The 14,391-nt window shown below is 50.4% G+C and overlaps 5 protein-coding genes across 9 annotated transcripts; 2 read left to right on the top strand and 3 right to left on the bottom strand.

Annotated features, from left to right (window-relative positions):
- The first annotated feature begins 41 nt into the window (after positions 1–41).
- PPTG_13621 lies at positions 42–3,811 on the top strand. 2 transcript variants are annotated; one of them, XM_008909451.1, is made up of 4 exons: positions 42–270; positions 338–398; positions 467–544; positions 623–3,811. In XM_008909451.1, the coding sequence occupies exons 1-4, from the start codon at positions 245–247 to the stop codon at positions 3,599–3,601; spliced, it is 3,144 nt and encodes a 1,047-aa protein (XP_008907699.1). In that variant the 5' UTR covers positions 42–244; the 3' UTR covers positions 3,602–3,811. The 2 variants fall into 2 exon arrangements, with proteins under 2 accessions (XP_008907699.1, XP_008907700.1); XM_008909452.1 differs by lacking the exons at positions 42–270; positions 338–398 and having other exon boundaries at positions 429–544.
- Positions 3,812–4,095: 284 nt separating this feature from the next.
- Positions 4,096–7,054, top strand: PPTG_13620. 2 transcript variants are annotated; one of them, XM_008909450.1, is made up of 6 exons: positions 4,096–4,330; positions 4,398–4,942; positions 5,009–5,077; positions 5,147–5,221; positions 5,298–5,366; positions 5,444–7,054. In XM_008909450.1, the coding sequence occupies exons 2-6, from the start codon at positions 4,416–4,418 to the stop codon at positions 6,846–6,848; spliced, it is 2,145 nt and encodes a 714-aa protein (XP_008907698.1). In that variant the 5' UTR covers positions 4,096–4,330; positions 4,398–4,415; the 3' UTR covers positions 6,849–7,054. The 2 variants fall into 2 exon arrangements, with proteins under 2 accessions (XP_008907698.1, XP_008907697.1); XM_008909449.1 differs by having other exon boundaries at positions 4,096–4,942.
- Positions 7,055–7,378: 324 nt separating this feature from the next.
- On the bottom strand, positions 7,379–9,121 carry PPTG_13619 (hypothetical protein). Its single transcript, XM_008909448.1, has 6 exons — positions 8,496–9,121; positions 8,238–8,392; positions 8,080–8,149; positions 7,931–8,008; positions 7,796–7,867; positions 7,379–7,710 (listed from the first exon to the last, which is right to left on the bottom strand). The coding sequence occupies exons 1-6, from the start codon at positions 8,824–8,826 to the stop codon at positions 7,601–7,603; spliced, it is 816 nt and encodes a 271-aa protein (XP_008907696.1). The 5' UTR covers positions 8,827–9,121; the 3' UTR covers positions 7,379–7,600.
- Positions 9,122–9,695: 574 nt separating this feature from the next.
- PPTG_23252 (hypothetical protein) lies at positions 9,696–10,278 on the bottom strand (the record flags this gene model as incomplete). The annotated part of the gene is made up of 2 exons (XM_008909447.1): positions 9,696–10,024; positions 10,110–10,278. The coding sequence occupies 2 exons, from the start codon at positions 10,276–10,278 to the stop codon at positions 9,696–9,698; spliced, it is 498 nt and encodes a 165-aa protein (XP_008907695.1).
- Positions 10,279–10,714: 436 nt separating this feature from the next.
- Positions 10,715–13,604, bottom strand: PPTG_13618 (serine/threonine protein kinase). Of its 3 annotated transcripts, none has more exons than XM_008909445.1 (6): positions 13,471–13,604; positions 12,915–13,392; positions 12,741–12,833; positions 12,606–12,671; positions 12,464–12,535; positions 10,715–12,401 (listed from the first exon to the last, which is right to left on the bottom strand). In XM_008909445.1, the coding sequence occupies exons 2-6, from the start codon at positions 13,328–13,330 to the stop codon at positions 10,799–10,801; spliced, it is 2,250 nt and encodes a 749-aa protein (XP_008907693.1). In that variant the 5' UTR covers positions 13,331–13,392; positions 13,471–13,604; the 3' UTR covers positions 10,715–10,798. The 3 variants fall into 3 exon arrangements, with proteins under 3 accessions (XP_008907693.1, XP_008907694.1, XP_008907692.1); XM_008909446.1 differs by having other exon boundaries at positions 12,915–13,388; XM_008909444.1 differs by having other exon boundaries at positions 12,915–13,604.
- Between the last annotated feature and the right edge of the window lie 787 nt (positions 13,605–14,391).

The raw sequence follows: 14,391 nt of genomic DNA, 5'->3' as shown, positions 1-14,391 counted from the left end.
ATGGAATAAAGCTTCATTATGGGGACAGTAGGTGAGACCACACAGCTGCTGGGCCTAAGAATACGCGTGGGTCGTGGTTCGGTGTCTTGGTGGCAGTCCGCTACGTTCGAATGCTCCAGAGTAAAAGACGTTGTCAGTGTGTAAACGGCCTCAATATCAGACACCCAGAAGACCAGCAGTGCCTGCCCTATACTGCTAGGCACTGCAGTCGACTCCCTATTGCTTATATCGCGCCTCGACAGCGATGGATCCGACGGCTTCGTCGTCCAAGTACGTCCGTAGCGCGCTGCTTCATAGTTCTGCATGTAACGCAATATTGACGCGTCGATTGCTACAGGATGGACGAGATCATCGAGGTCATCAAAGAAGGCAGCGTCGCCGTCCGTGGACACTTTATGGTACGGTCTCACTTCTCTAAAACCACTTAGCGGTTGTAATCTCATCAGTCGTCGACTTCTCTTTGCAGTGGCGAGATCGCTATGTTCTTATAAAGCCAGGGGAGATGATTATCCATCGACGAAGAGAAGGATCGATTAAAGCCAAGGTTGGTTCATACCGGCGTTTATCCCTACCATGATTTCCAGCGCGCTTATACTCTTCTCTTCCGTTCTGTGTCTACTAGATCGATCTACTCGATCCCAACATCAAGCTCACATTTCTTGGCGGACAGTCATTGCTTACAATTTCTATGCATGGTCGAGATATCGTGTTTGACTTTCGCTCGACCGTCACGCGTGACGAGTGGATCAGTGCCATTGTGAGTGCTCAGGAACTTCCAGGCTCTGATGAGGAGTGCGACGAGAACGGAACAGAACTTCTCTATAGTGATGAAACAGACGATCACAAGCGTAGCTCTATGACAAGCTTGGGGACTGAAAAGAGCGATCTATTGGAAGAAGAAGGCGAAGGCTACAATGACGCTTTGCTTGCCTTGCAAAGTGTACGAGATTCTGTCATGCAGTGTCATTTATCAATGGGAGCAGCTGAAGTCGATACATTTATTACTCCTCGTGACAATCCTGCGATTCCAGCGTTCACAAAAACAGCGCCTTCACTTCGACGAGTTCAAAGTGCGAAGCGCAGCGAGGAGGAGTTACGACAGAAGCGGCTTCGATCTCTCTTGACAATGATCGAAAGCACGCCGCATGGTGGACGTGTGGTACTGTTACATCTCGGAGTAGTAGCGTCTGCAGGCATCACAGTCGGTGATATGTTGCTTGCACTTGGAGAGAAGCAAAGGGACAACCCACGTCGCGGTTCCTTCACACCACGCACTCTCAGCACACAGAAACACAACGTCGCATCATTTGTTCGGGATATCCTATTCCACCCTATTTATTCAAAGCGCGAGGAGGTTAATACTGAGGTTGTTCAAGGTCTCATCGACTTGTTCTTCCCTCATTGTCGCTTGAGGAGATTTAGCGATGACACGGAATGGCAACAGGCTCAACCAGTACCAGTAAACACATCCAGAGTCCCAACAAAAAGTGAAAATGATGCTGATGTTACCACAACAATACAAGCTACCCCCACCACTCCAAATCCATCAAGGCCACTGCAGAGAAGAAAGCGACGCAATCACTCCTTCCCGAACTTAACTGGTATCTCTCAACTCGCTAAGAACAAAGGTTTATTGCCAACATCAACAGACGACAACGACAGATCCTTCAGCTCAAGGAAATGTGAAGAGGGGGGAGGAACCCAACGTCTACGAGATAACTTGTCGGTGCTGTTTGCTCCTTTGACTCCGTCTCCAGGTCCTGGAGGAGGAAGAGAGCCTCCAATCCCTCTTTTGAGTCCCACTACACTGTTCGACTCGACTTGCGAGGAGCTTGACTTAATTTGTGAAGAAGTTCCGCTTCCAGTACCCTTGCGAAGTTTGCTGTGGGAAATGTCGTGCTCCGAGATGGCAGGACAACTCACGATTTTTCACCATTCCCAACTCACTAACGTGTATCCCTGGGAATTTTTACATCATCCTAAGCAAGCGGCTAAGGAGCTGACAGATCATTTCAATCGATTGGTGGCGTATTTCGTTTGGTCAGTGCTGGTCGAGGACTCCCCCAAGGAGCGTGCTGAAGTCATTGAGGACATCATCTCCATCGCTATGGCTGCCAGTGCACCACCGCTGAATAATTTCCACTTGGTGATGGCCTGTGTAGGCTGTCTCGGTGACACCCCACTCATGTCTTCGCGGATGCCAACAACGTGGAAAAAAGTCCGCGCCAAGTACAAAACTCGACTCGGAGAGCTTCGACGACTGTGTGATCATACTGGTGGCTTCGAGAACTTGCGACGCAACCAGAGCGTTGAAAGTGCTCGCCCTGTGCTGTCCAGTGATGTTTCAACTGCTTCAGTTATCCCCTTCATCGGCGTTATTGGAGTCATGCTTGAACGATTACGATCAACTAGCTACTTCACTGCGAAGAAGATGCTAGATCTGGACAAGCTGGAACGGCAGTACATGGTGTTAAATGTACTTGAAAACGCACTACTCAAGCCAGCCCCGCGACCTAGTCGAGCACCGCAGCGTGGGAAGGCTGCTCCAACTGAAACTGCGACTCAAATGACCACACGCATGCAGCAATTCTTTCAGAATCTGAAGATGGACTTTGCCACGTCTCGACTGCATCAGCTTCGGTCACAGCAAATTCTGGCGAATGAAACTAGTGCAACGAGCTCCGCTTCGACGTCTTTTGTACTGACGGCGACTGTGAACGGGAGCAACAGAGGAGGCGTCCCGCTAACAGCAAGTCTAGCAACTAGTAGTTCACATGGCTCTATTGGTCCGAGTGAAGATTCTGGGCTGCCATTCGTGTCGTTCCGAGATATATGCGTCCTATTGGTGTCAGTTCCGGACACGCGCGAGCGGATACAAATGGCGCTTGAAGCGTTGTTTGTTGATGGACGCCAGCCTGCTACGCAGTTCCTACGCAAGTTCTGGCTCGACTTTAAGCTGAACGTCTGGATATCGGGTATCGGTCCTACTCTGCAGAGTGTGCGGCTCTGTGTGTCTGCTTTGTGTCAGGAGGTTATGACGCACAAGATCACTGAGCTCATGCAGATCAGCGGGTTGGACGAGAACTCGAGTGATCTGCATGACATGGTGTACGTGAAGAGCGTGGTGATGACTGTGCAGCCTATTTATCTGAAAATCGTATCGAAAGTCAAACGAAACTTCATCAAGGAGGACGCCCATGCGTCCGCTCGATTGCTGAAGAGCACACCTCAGGTTGTCGTGGACACTAGCAAACCGACGATGCCATGGAGCAGTTGTAGCTCCAGCTCTCCTGTCGAGCTGCTGGACCTCGTGTGCCAGTTGGTAGCGCTGCCTCGAGCAAGCACAACTACAGCAGCCGTTGCTGCAACCGACCACCAGCTCGCAGCCGTGGAGTTGCTAGGAGCACTTCAGCACCAAGGACGCCACACGTTCCTCGCCACGAACCCGGTAAGCAGCCTGTATCTGATGAAGCAGATCCTGGATCCAAAGTACTTTCCTCTCGCTCGACGACAGGCGCTCGACGTGTTCGTCGCTGCGGTCACTTGGCTGCGAAAGGAGCAGCGAGACTCCTCCGACAAGCCCCAAGGCGCGTTGGTATAGCACGAAGCTTCCAGCGATGGTACGCCGATGCAGACAACGCCAGAGTGACGACAGCCTAGCACCAGGCCCCATTACCACTACCAAGAACAGTTAAGCATTCGGTGGCGAGCTGCGCGCCGTCGGTTGCATTTTTCCTATAAGGCCACTCTCCGCCACTGAAAATTCGGAGATGGTCAGAATGTATTATCACCCGAAACTTGTATCATCGCCATCGACTTGGTGGACTTGCATTAGCTCCGTGAAAGTCATTTACTCGCTGGAAGAAGTTGCAAAAGGTAGAAGCATTTCGCCGGTGTACAAACGGCGGAAATGCCAAGTGAAGGTGTCCGCCACCTAAAGCAAAAAAAAGTATCTTCTGCGCTTCTACACGACATACCGTACCATGTCACATAAACGGGGTTGACGTCCTTTCGTCCGCCAATAGCCGCGCCGAATTTGACGCACTCCGATTTTACCCACTCAACTCGCTCGATTTCCGGATATTCCCATTGGTTGAAAACCTGCAAAGTGACCACAGTGGCGTCATGTTGTCGGTGCGGCTTTCTCGCCGGAATGCGCGAGCACTCGTCCGTGGGAGGACCTGGCGCATTGCCATTCACCCAGACAACTCCCCCCAATCGACTGTAGCGGTGCCCTCAGCTATCATCCCATAGAGAAGACCCCCTCCCATTCTGATACGTTCACAGCCATTTCGGCTCAAATATCCTCGCTCCCCTGCGATACCAACCGGTAAAAGGGGGTAGAAGTTGTTTACCTTTGGCTCCAACTAGTTGATACTATCGTATATCCTCTCCAGAGGCTGGTGCATCCATCTATGCGTCTGTGGGGGACTCTGGCGCTCGGGCTGCTGAGTGATGCAGTGTTCGCTGCCAGCTCTTCAGGCTCCAGCACCTCAGCGACCAGCGGGACACTCAACACACTGACAACAAGCTGCAATGGCGGCTGCAGTAGCAACGGAGCCTGCGTGGTTGTGGGTCAGTCCTCAGCCAACTCCATCAACTGTGTGAACGACACCAGCTGCGTCACGTTATCATCGGGTCAATCGGCGCTGTGTCTCGACGCCTTTAGTTCTTCGGCCACCGAGTGGGTCTTCCAGCCAGCCGAGAGCAACGACACAGCAGGTGTTGGTCCCTTTGAACGAGTCGGGCTATTACAGTTGGACGACCACGTTACAGGTCTGACGTTCAGGAAGGCAGACCAAGGCGAGGAACCGCTCTCTGGATCGCTACAACTCGCGTCCATGAACATCCAACCGGACGCTATTCTGGATACAGTGACGTTCCAGAACTTGAGTCTGTCCGGATTGGACAGCGCCTTGCCGCTCAACAGCGTCAAGAGGATGTGCGTTGATGTACAGGGAGAGATGGAGTGATGACATTAAGACTGATATGACTACTTGGTGAACAGATACGTCAACAACTGCTCACTCAGTGAGATCCCCACAGCTGCAGTTGCTGGTGACTCCGTCACCGTCATGTACGATGCCCTTCAGCTACACTTTGACTTGATATTGTGTCTAATCGTATTTTTGTCTGGCTTCTGTAGTGATCTAGCTGGAAATGCCATCACCAAGGTGGACACCAACTTCCAAGAGGAGACTTTTTCCAACCTTACATTGCTGTACGTCATATTTCCAGCCAGCATACATTTTTTTCCTGTTCAAATGATGCTGACTACGGCGTTGCTCTCTTTGCAGTGATTTATCGTCGAATGCTCTAACAGAGTTCGATCTTGTACCGGAAAACTTCCCAGCCATCACGACGTTGTGAGTATAGTTGTATGTGTTGCATTCACGTTGCTTGGGTAACCTTCTGATTGTTTGCCTTTTCTTCGTGTACTTAGATACCTGCATGGCAACTCGTTGATGACTGTTCCTAACGTGATTTTTAATTTGGGGACGCTGCAGTATCTGACGCTGATCGACAATCCTATCAACGCGTCGGACCTGACAGCGCAGCAGTTTACGTTCCTCGCTAATTTGCAGGTGTTCTCGATCGATGGCATGACCAACACAAGTGCATGTCCGACTACTGCAGTACAAAGTACACTGAACGATTCCTTCACGTTTTGCGTGAGTAATGACGATGGAAATTTAAACTCCACGGTTACCGAAGAGCCAGCGACGACGGTACCTGCAACAACCGAGGACGATTCCTCGTCGTCTTCATCTAACAAGACTTGGGTCATTCTGGGTGCGTGTCTGGGGGCAGTCGTGCTACTGTTACTCATCGGTCTCGTCTGGTGGTGCTGTCGGCGACGGAGAAATGAGCAACCTAAGCTCACAAACAGTACTATACCATCGATCGCTATTGGTATGGGCGACATGTCGGACCACCCGTACATGGAGCTAGGAGTCCCCCGATCCAATGCCTCCAGTCAGACGACATCGGACTTCGAACTGCTTGCGTCTGTGGCTGATGGCTACATTGGGCTGACTCGGTTATCGTACGACGATGTCTTCCTTCACAAGATGTTGCGCGTTAGTAGTCGTTCCGAGCTGTGGCTGGGCGAGTACAAGCATGAAGCAGTACTCATCAAGAAGATCAAGAGTAACACGGCATCGAAAGCGTTGATGCGAGACTTTGTGACGGAGATAGAGCTAATGTTCGAGCTCAAACACCCTCGTATCGCTGCATTCAAAGGCGCGATGTGGGACGCGGATGGTACGGAACTCTGCGCTGTGGTGGAGTACGTTGAAAAGGGTGCTTTGCGAGACTGCACGGTGAACAACGCCATCGAGTTGTCCGTGCCGAAGCAGCACGCCATTGCTCGCCAGATTTCGGAGGCAATGGCGTTCCTGCACAAGCAAAAAATCGTCCACGGTCGGTTGAATGCTTTTAATGTTCTGCTGGACAAGGACTATTCTGCCAAGTTGAGTCTTTTCAGTATCTTCCACTACGTCAAGCTTTCACCTCTGGACAATGAGTGCAAAATCTTTGTGGCTCCGGAAATTCTGCGCGGTGAGCAGCCATCGGAACGATCTGACGTCTACGCGTTTGGTGTGGTTCTCGTGGAAATCGACACAGGCGAGACTCCAGTGATGAATGCTCGGAAGCTGTCGATGGAACGGTCAGGTCGCGAAGATGGTCTGTCCCCCACAGCCAAAAAGGTTGGATTCCGCATGAGTCGTCAGTGTTCTGGAGTGATGAAGGATGTCATTACTGCCTGTTTGGAGAAGGACCCAGCTCGACGGCCATCGATGGCTGAGGTGGTGTTGGCATTCAAGAATGGGGCGATGAAGCTGTAGGACAGTTCTCTCTGAACTCGTATTTTATTCCTTTACACATTAACACATTAACCGCCAAAGATTTACACCAACTACGCCAGATGCCGCTGCATGAAGCAGAATTCATGAAAATGCTAACTCGCACTTTTGTAAATGGATCTTTGGTTATATATGCAAACAAAAATACTTTACTTCAGTAACTATTGTTGCAATTTCCACAATATGACTCAGTCTATGTCAAATGTAAGCGTGGCATGTGGTCATCACATGGATTAAACTATGAACATCCACGTAGTGAGATTTCAACCTGCTCAAGTAAATCACTTTACACGTTAGGACCGATTTATGGTTTACTTCGAAGTACGTCAAGTATAGCTAGTTGAATCCAAGCACACATCATGTACGCCCGGGTATTGCATGTATGGACTTTAATCGATCATTTCGCTGCTCGGGAAGTGCCGCATCTGTAATGTAAGCCTCGTCTTTTCGGTGGTCGTCATGTTTATCGTGTTAAACAAAGAAATACGTAAGCAAAAAGTCAAATTGACTGTTACCGTTTTCGCTGACAGCTTTTCAGTGGACACACCAGCAAATTGCAAGAAAAATTTGAGTTGCCTTTTTCTACAAGGTTCGAAGTGCGTCAAAACTATCATGACAATAAATATTCAACGCGCCTCCCTACTCCCCGCAGCGAACCTCCAGTGCGTGTGGAGCTGCTGAAAGTCTCCTATGATTCTCTATGAGCACGCTTGCAAAACGAGCGGGGACTACCATCATCGCTTGGCAGATTTTTGCGAAGCGCCAGTAGCTTGATGCAGAGAACACACGTTGCCGTTGCGCTCGTAAGCAGGCTTACGGCATCCTTCCACGACGCACCTCTTGCCTGAGTAATTAGTATGGAGAAAAGTAAATATCCATGCAGCCTAGACTACAGGCTACCAAATTAAAATGCAATTTATGCAGCTCACCTCCTCCGTGAGCCCAGCAAAGACCGTGAGAGACTGCCGTTTTGGTGCAGTTTTCCTCGCTGCATTTCCGACCTGAAAATAATTTTAGAAACCGTTAAAAAAATGAATGCACACCAAAAAATGGGTTTTCATTACCTCCACCGTGAGACCAGCAAACACCACGAGACTTAGCACGGTTCTCACAACCTGCCACAGTGCATTTGGTGGAGCCACCTTGAAATGTTACGCAATATTGTCAGTGCAAATCATGAAGCCACCTTTTTCGGCAATCGTGTCATTCTTACCGTGTTTCCAACACACACCTAAATTTTTAGCACTACTCGTGCACCCCACGACAGCGCATCGCTTGCCGCCCTGTTATCAGATTGTGTCGCATGTTTAACGGTTAGATCCAAACTGCAAAAAGATACTAAAGAGAAAGCTTTAAAAAAGTTCAACGTACGCCGTGGCCAATGCAAAGTCCACGGTTTACCACGTAGCGAGTGCAATTCTCAAACTTGCAAATGCGAGACTTCTTCACCGAAGCTTTCGCCGGCGTTGGTACATTGGCCGCTCTGTTCTCCGTCGCAGAAGCACTTGAAGCAACCGTGCGATCAGCTGCAACAAGTCAGCAAACACGCGATCAGTCCGTGCCAGCCACGGAGGCGTTCATTTTGCAAATCCAGACATTCGTCTACAACGTTGCACCAGCGTAACGTACCAAAGCTTGGGCCAGTCGAATGGGTTTGGTCCTCGTCCGCGTTGCCCCCAAGGATAAAGGCGAGAGAGCTCTTGCTAGCCCCCACGGCCGTCGCACGACCAACAATTGCCGCTGCAGCAGCAGCCGTGGCGACGTCTTCCGTATTCATAATAGCCGCCAGTCGGTGCCGGTTGGCGGCGAACTGCAGCGACGGTAGAGCCACCGCTTGTGCATCTTGACGCGGCTCGTCAGTCGCTTGCTCAAGCCACGCTGTGCTCATGTCGATGTCGTCGGGATTGTCAGATTTCTTCATGCAGGAGGATGAGGGCTTGGGTGTGGAAAAGAGAAGCATCCACAGCGGAGCTGAGATAGGGACCAGGACGGTTGGGAGGGACACGAACAGTGGAGGATACTCGACTGCGAGTTGAGCGAGTGGAAAGATTTATACTAAGTGGCGCCGCGGCAACTGTTCCGACAGGCAGCACGCGCCAGCGCTGTTATCTGAAGAATGGCCGCACTGCGAGAACCAGCACTCAAGTGGCGTCTGTATGTCACTGCAGAGAAAAGCCTCGTGTCGATGGGCTTGATTGCCGCTGGCAATTTGCCAAGAGAACCAGTGGTGACCGTGCAGCTCTAAAGGTCCCGCTATTTACGGTGTGCGTCCACATTAGGATTTTGTATGTGGACGAACGTATGGTGACCAAAAATGACGCTTTTTCGGCCAACCGCCTCGAAGGGCTCGTCTCTGGTGGTCTCGCAGTATCCGTAACTAACCAACATAGCGCTCCGTATGCTACCAGGCTCTTCATCTTCGGGCTGGGCTGTTCGAAGCATTGATCATTCGATATTGTCTGCCTTCCAACCGGCCAGCAATGCCGATGCATTTCGATGCCTGAACTCCAGGTTGGAGTCTCAAAGGCTGCACCTGGACGAATTACATGCAGCGTCTGATTAGAGACCAGGATTAGTTTGGATCCCATAATCGACACATAAAAAGTGTCGTTCAATTGTAAAGTGACTCAAAACTGCAACACCACGTCGTCGCACTATTCATTTCCACTTTTGCGTTCCATTTATTCAATGTGCAAACATGACAAACTTCCCTACATGTACTTACGCACGGCCACTGCCAAGTTGACAGTGTCAACTCTGTTCACCGCCCCCTGAAAACCAAGGTCTGTTCGGGCAGAGTGATGCTCTGAACATCTCGTGCATCGATCTTCAAAAGTCGCAATAACTCTGATTTTGCCCAAGGTACGACACAGCCGATCGCGGCTGGCTCGAGCACAGCGTCAAAGGTGCTCTGCCGGTGATTCTTGTTGATCGTTGACGAGTGTGACGCTGGCAGCAGGTCCTTGGACCCGATTCAACTGCAGCAAGATCTCGGGCAATGCGCTTCATTTCGGCCCACTCGCTCATACAGTTCGAGCACCGAGAATGTTGCCGCTCTCTTATCTTCTCCAGCATCCAGTCAGCCGTTGTACGAACTTTGCGGTTGAGTTCGATCAAAGCTCGCTTCGACTGGTTATATTGCGTGTGAATCGTGGTTGCTGTTCGCATTTTTGGGTTGGGTTAGTGAATTGTCAGATCAACAACCAGACTACATGTACATTTCAGTGCAACAGGTTTTCCTACCGATCCGCAGTTGAGCTTCCGCACTTTCCAATTCGCGCTGGATATGCTGCATACGACGCGTGGTCTGCTCGAGCCTTTGCTTTAGACGCACCACATCGTTCTCCAGCCGGAATGAATGACTTGAAGTCATGCGCTGAATTTGGTGCGCACGATCAAGCTCACCTTTCATCTCCCGCAGACGCTCAGGAAGATGCGAAATATTCGTCGTCTCGTTTCGGTTGATACTGAATGCAGCGTTACAACACGAGTTGCCATGACTGGTAGTCTCTGTTCCAAAAGACAAGTAAAGTCGGACTACATTTCTGGGGCTTGCTTGAAGTCGGCAAACTGGACAAGCATTACGATGCGCAATCGCTTTCTTGGCACAACTGTGGTGGAAAACATGGCCGCATGGAAGGGCTGCCAAGCTTTTATTCAAGCTTTCGAGGCATATCGCGCATGTTGTAGATTCATCACTCTCTTTAGAGCTTCGAGGCTCAGCAACAGCACGATATGAAGCCATGGGGGGAGATTCAAAGTGATACTTTGTCAACATCTGCGTCGCGTCCCGCTTCAATCTAAACAATATCAATCTATCATATTGCAAATTCTCGAATTATAAAACATCTTTCTGTTCACGGCTATTGTATTATAGTTTTTGGGTTTTATGGAAACTAGGGTATCTCTGCTTCACGTTCGCAAAAGCCTGCCTAAATGTGCAGCATGGCTGCGATGTAAGACGCACTGGGACGAAGGGAAGGGTCGTACTGAAGACACGCGCCTGCCAGCTCCTTGACCATCGTGGGGCACTCGGGTGTGAATGTGAACATACTCATGAAGCTGGTTTCGTCGTTATTGTGGGTGCCGAGCACGGGTGTTGTTCTTCGACGGTTCTCCTCTAATGCAAGACTGCGAGAGCTTTGCAGTATACGTGCGTTGTTGTTCGCACTCGGTAGACTTTCGAGATGGGTGGTACGTCGCCGGGAGTTATCGGAATCCGAAGTATTCGTCGATACAACCGTGCCGTCGGTAGATAGAAGAGTACCGTTGTCCGTGTCGAAATCGCCAATATGTGTACGCATTCTCCACGAACTTCTGATCATTTCATCCGCTGTCTGGCAAGTGTCCAGATGCGCCAGCAGCACGCCGAACGCATACATATCGGACGATGACCGAGATGGCTCACCAATCAAAATTTCAGGAGCGAAAAATGCCTTGGACGTGGAGTCACAACGGCGGTAGTATGACTGGCAACTGTAAGGCGATGATCCATCGGTAGGTAGAGCAGCCTGAATCGGGTTGAGCTTGCAGCCTTTGTCAGGGTCCACAAAGACACTTCTACCATTGAGTCCGTCATACGTGACCATGTGCTGGCTGTGCAAGTACATGAGTCCACGTGCGATTTCAGCTGCTGCTTTCATCTTGAAATTCTTCCAGTTGAGCTTAGATCCAGCACTTCGGAGGTAGGCTTCGAGAGTCCCCAGCGTCATGTACTCACAAACTGCAGTCATCGCATGTCGGTCGTCCCATACAAGTCCAGTAATCGAGAGAAGCTGCGGGTGACGCATCTGGGACAGCGTTGGTACCATATCCAACGCTGCCTCCACATCATCGTCGCTGGGCTGAAGCTTTGTCACGAGCACCAATTTCGTGCGATATTCGGCAAGCGCGACCACGACAGGCCCCGACGTTGACAACTGGTTGAGCATTACCATATCGGTGACCGGTATCTCCTTGAATGGAGCCTTGCGTAGTCCCCCTCCAGTGGTATAGTCGTTCAGCGAAGTTTCTAACTCCGTAGTCTGCATCGTACCGTTAACTCCTATTCGTGCCCTGAGGCTTTTAAGGTTGGCCTTGATTTTATTCCCATCGGCAGATACAAGCGAGTCATGCTGCTCCTTGACATTATTTTGTTTCCATCGTCGCAGAAGCACAACACCGCCAGCTACGGCCAGAACAATAAAGAACACAAGCCCGAGGACAACATAGAGCACGACAGAAGTGCTGCTGTTCTCACTTGCTGTAGAGGAAGTGCTCTTCTCCTTGGAGCCTGAGCTGTTAATGCTGCCGAGACCGTCACCATTCGTATAACATATCTTCTTGTCACCCCATGACACAGCCTCGTAACCGAAGGAGCAGCTTCCATCGACTGTCAGATTGGCTTCGAAAACGGGCAATTCCTGCAAATACTTGAGTTGTGGTAGGGTGACGTGAGCGTTGGCGATCGAGTTGCCTTGAAGATACAGAGCGGACAGGTTGCGCATTTCATAAATAATTGTAGGGATGTCGGACAGTTGGTTGTCGCGGAGATCTCTGTTAAGATTAAATAATCATGTTAGATAATAACCAAAGAAAAAAGAGAGACTTGAACGTACAAAGTGGACACCGAAGTGAAAGCGTGCGAACCACGAGGATCAAACTGAGTAAGCTTTGCCCGTTGAATGATACTAGAAAAGAGTGTACCAGTCAGTCATACTTTGTTCAACGGAGAAAGAAGAACATCACAATAGTGCTTACAGCGTCCGGAGAGAGTCCGGGAAAATGTTGGTTAGGATATCTCCAACATTTACGTCCGAAATAACTCTGCACGAAGAATTACAAGAAAAAAAATGTTAGCTCTCCGAAAAAAGTAATCAGCGAAAGCACACTTACAGTTGCTGCAATGCTGTGCCGTTACGGAAGGCATCCGATGAAAAAGAGAGCGGGACAGTGATCTGCGAGCTTGTTGTCGCACCGACGATGGTACTACAATCACAACAAAACACCAGCCCACCAATGTCAGTCGACTACCCCACGTTCGATGACCTCTACTAGCTTCCAACGTACAGATTTTGTAAGGTAGTTGGCAGCGTAAGATCATCAATTTGCTGGAAAACCGCGGTGTCGGTCTTGTCGCTCTGAGGTTGAGCAATGGTCAGCGTCCACTGCGGTGTGCTCCAGCTAGCCGGCGAGTTCACTAGGCACTGCACTTGGCAGCCGCCCGAGGTCACGTTCGCCTTGCACGTCGGCATATTAGCGGTCGAGCACCCTCGGTAGAAAAATCCAGCGTCACTGCTCTCTTTGCTTCGATCCTCAGCTGCCGAAGACGCGTAGTTCACGCAGAGCGACGAGCTGCACGCCCCGTAGCAGATACTTGTGAGTGTGCTATGCTCCGGCGGCGTACAAAAGTCGTCCGCTATCACAGCGCCAGCAACGGTCAGAGCCGCAGCCACAAGAGCCACAACTCTCCGAGTATTCAGCATGTTGTGTTCTTCCTCGCTTCCCTGCTAAAATCTCGGAATGCGTTGTACTCCTGCCACTCTACCTGGTAGGCATTGCATCAAAAAGAGAATTCAGTTGGACAATTTTATTGTTGTGTGACCATTTCCTACTGGCCTCCTACCGATGTGACGCAGGTGACTTTACCACGAGCGGGAGTAGTTGGCTGCACAGAATTGAATTTACCCCCACGGCGCGAAGACTTGCGCACAAGTAGCCGCGAATGGGCAAATGGAGCCACTGCGTTGTGTAGTCACAGGGTCAAAATGTCCCACAGCAAGCGGTGGGGCGACTTTTGTGCATGGACAGGGTGTAAAGCCAGTGTTTTGAACTGAATTCGAACATACATTGGTGGAAAAAGCAAGCGAACAACAGATCGGATTGGCGGAAATGTAAATTCGTTTCATGGTAGAATTTTCACTTGCGCTCACTATGCTTCGAAACGCTTGGGGCGTTATGGTAAAGTTCAATTTTCCAACTAAAAGCTCATCGAGCTTCAGGATGGACGTGCGGCCACTGCTCGAAAGACATACGAAAAGCTGGTTGGAAGGACCTCCTCGTTGCTCGATTGAACCTGTCGTTTGTGTAGATCTTTCCGAGTAGAGTCCATGCGTTTCGTGCCTTTGAGCCTTTAGGCGACCTACTAGCCATCGTTACATGTTCCGCGACTCGTCGTGGTCGACGTGTGCAGCAGCAGCTACGCAGTGAGACTCTCATTGAGAGATGCATTCACGAACAGGGAGGAACAAACAGTGCGAAGGTAGCAAAATGCAATTCCTAGGCTGCTGTTGAACAATCTGCTCGGCCTCACGATTAGCGGATTAGCTCGCGACTGTCAAACAATCTGTGTTCAATATTCGTGGAGGCACGATCACTGCGACGCCACACAGCTGGAAGACCAACGTGCGGCCCCGAGAAAGGGGTTCGTGTGAGCGACGCGGCATCCGCCGCTGCATTTCCGCAAGGAGGCTTTGTACGGTGAAATTGAAGCAATCACCGTGCCCAGCTTCGAGACTAGCCAAAAGACCCCCTGCATTTCGCTGAT

This window comes from Phytophthora parasitica (assembly GCF_000247585.1).
Source record: "Phytophthora parasitica INRA-310 unplaced genomic scaffold supercont2.33, whole genome shotgun sequence".
NCBI lineage: Eukaryota > Oomycota > Peronosporomycetes > Peronosporales > Peronosporaceae > Phytophthora > Phytophthora nicotianae.
The sequence above is the reverse complement of the archived record's forward strand: the minus strand, read 5'-3'. Positions and strand labels throughout refer to the sequence as shown.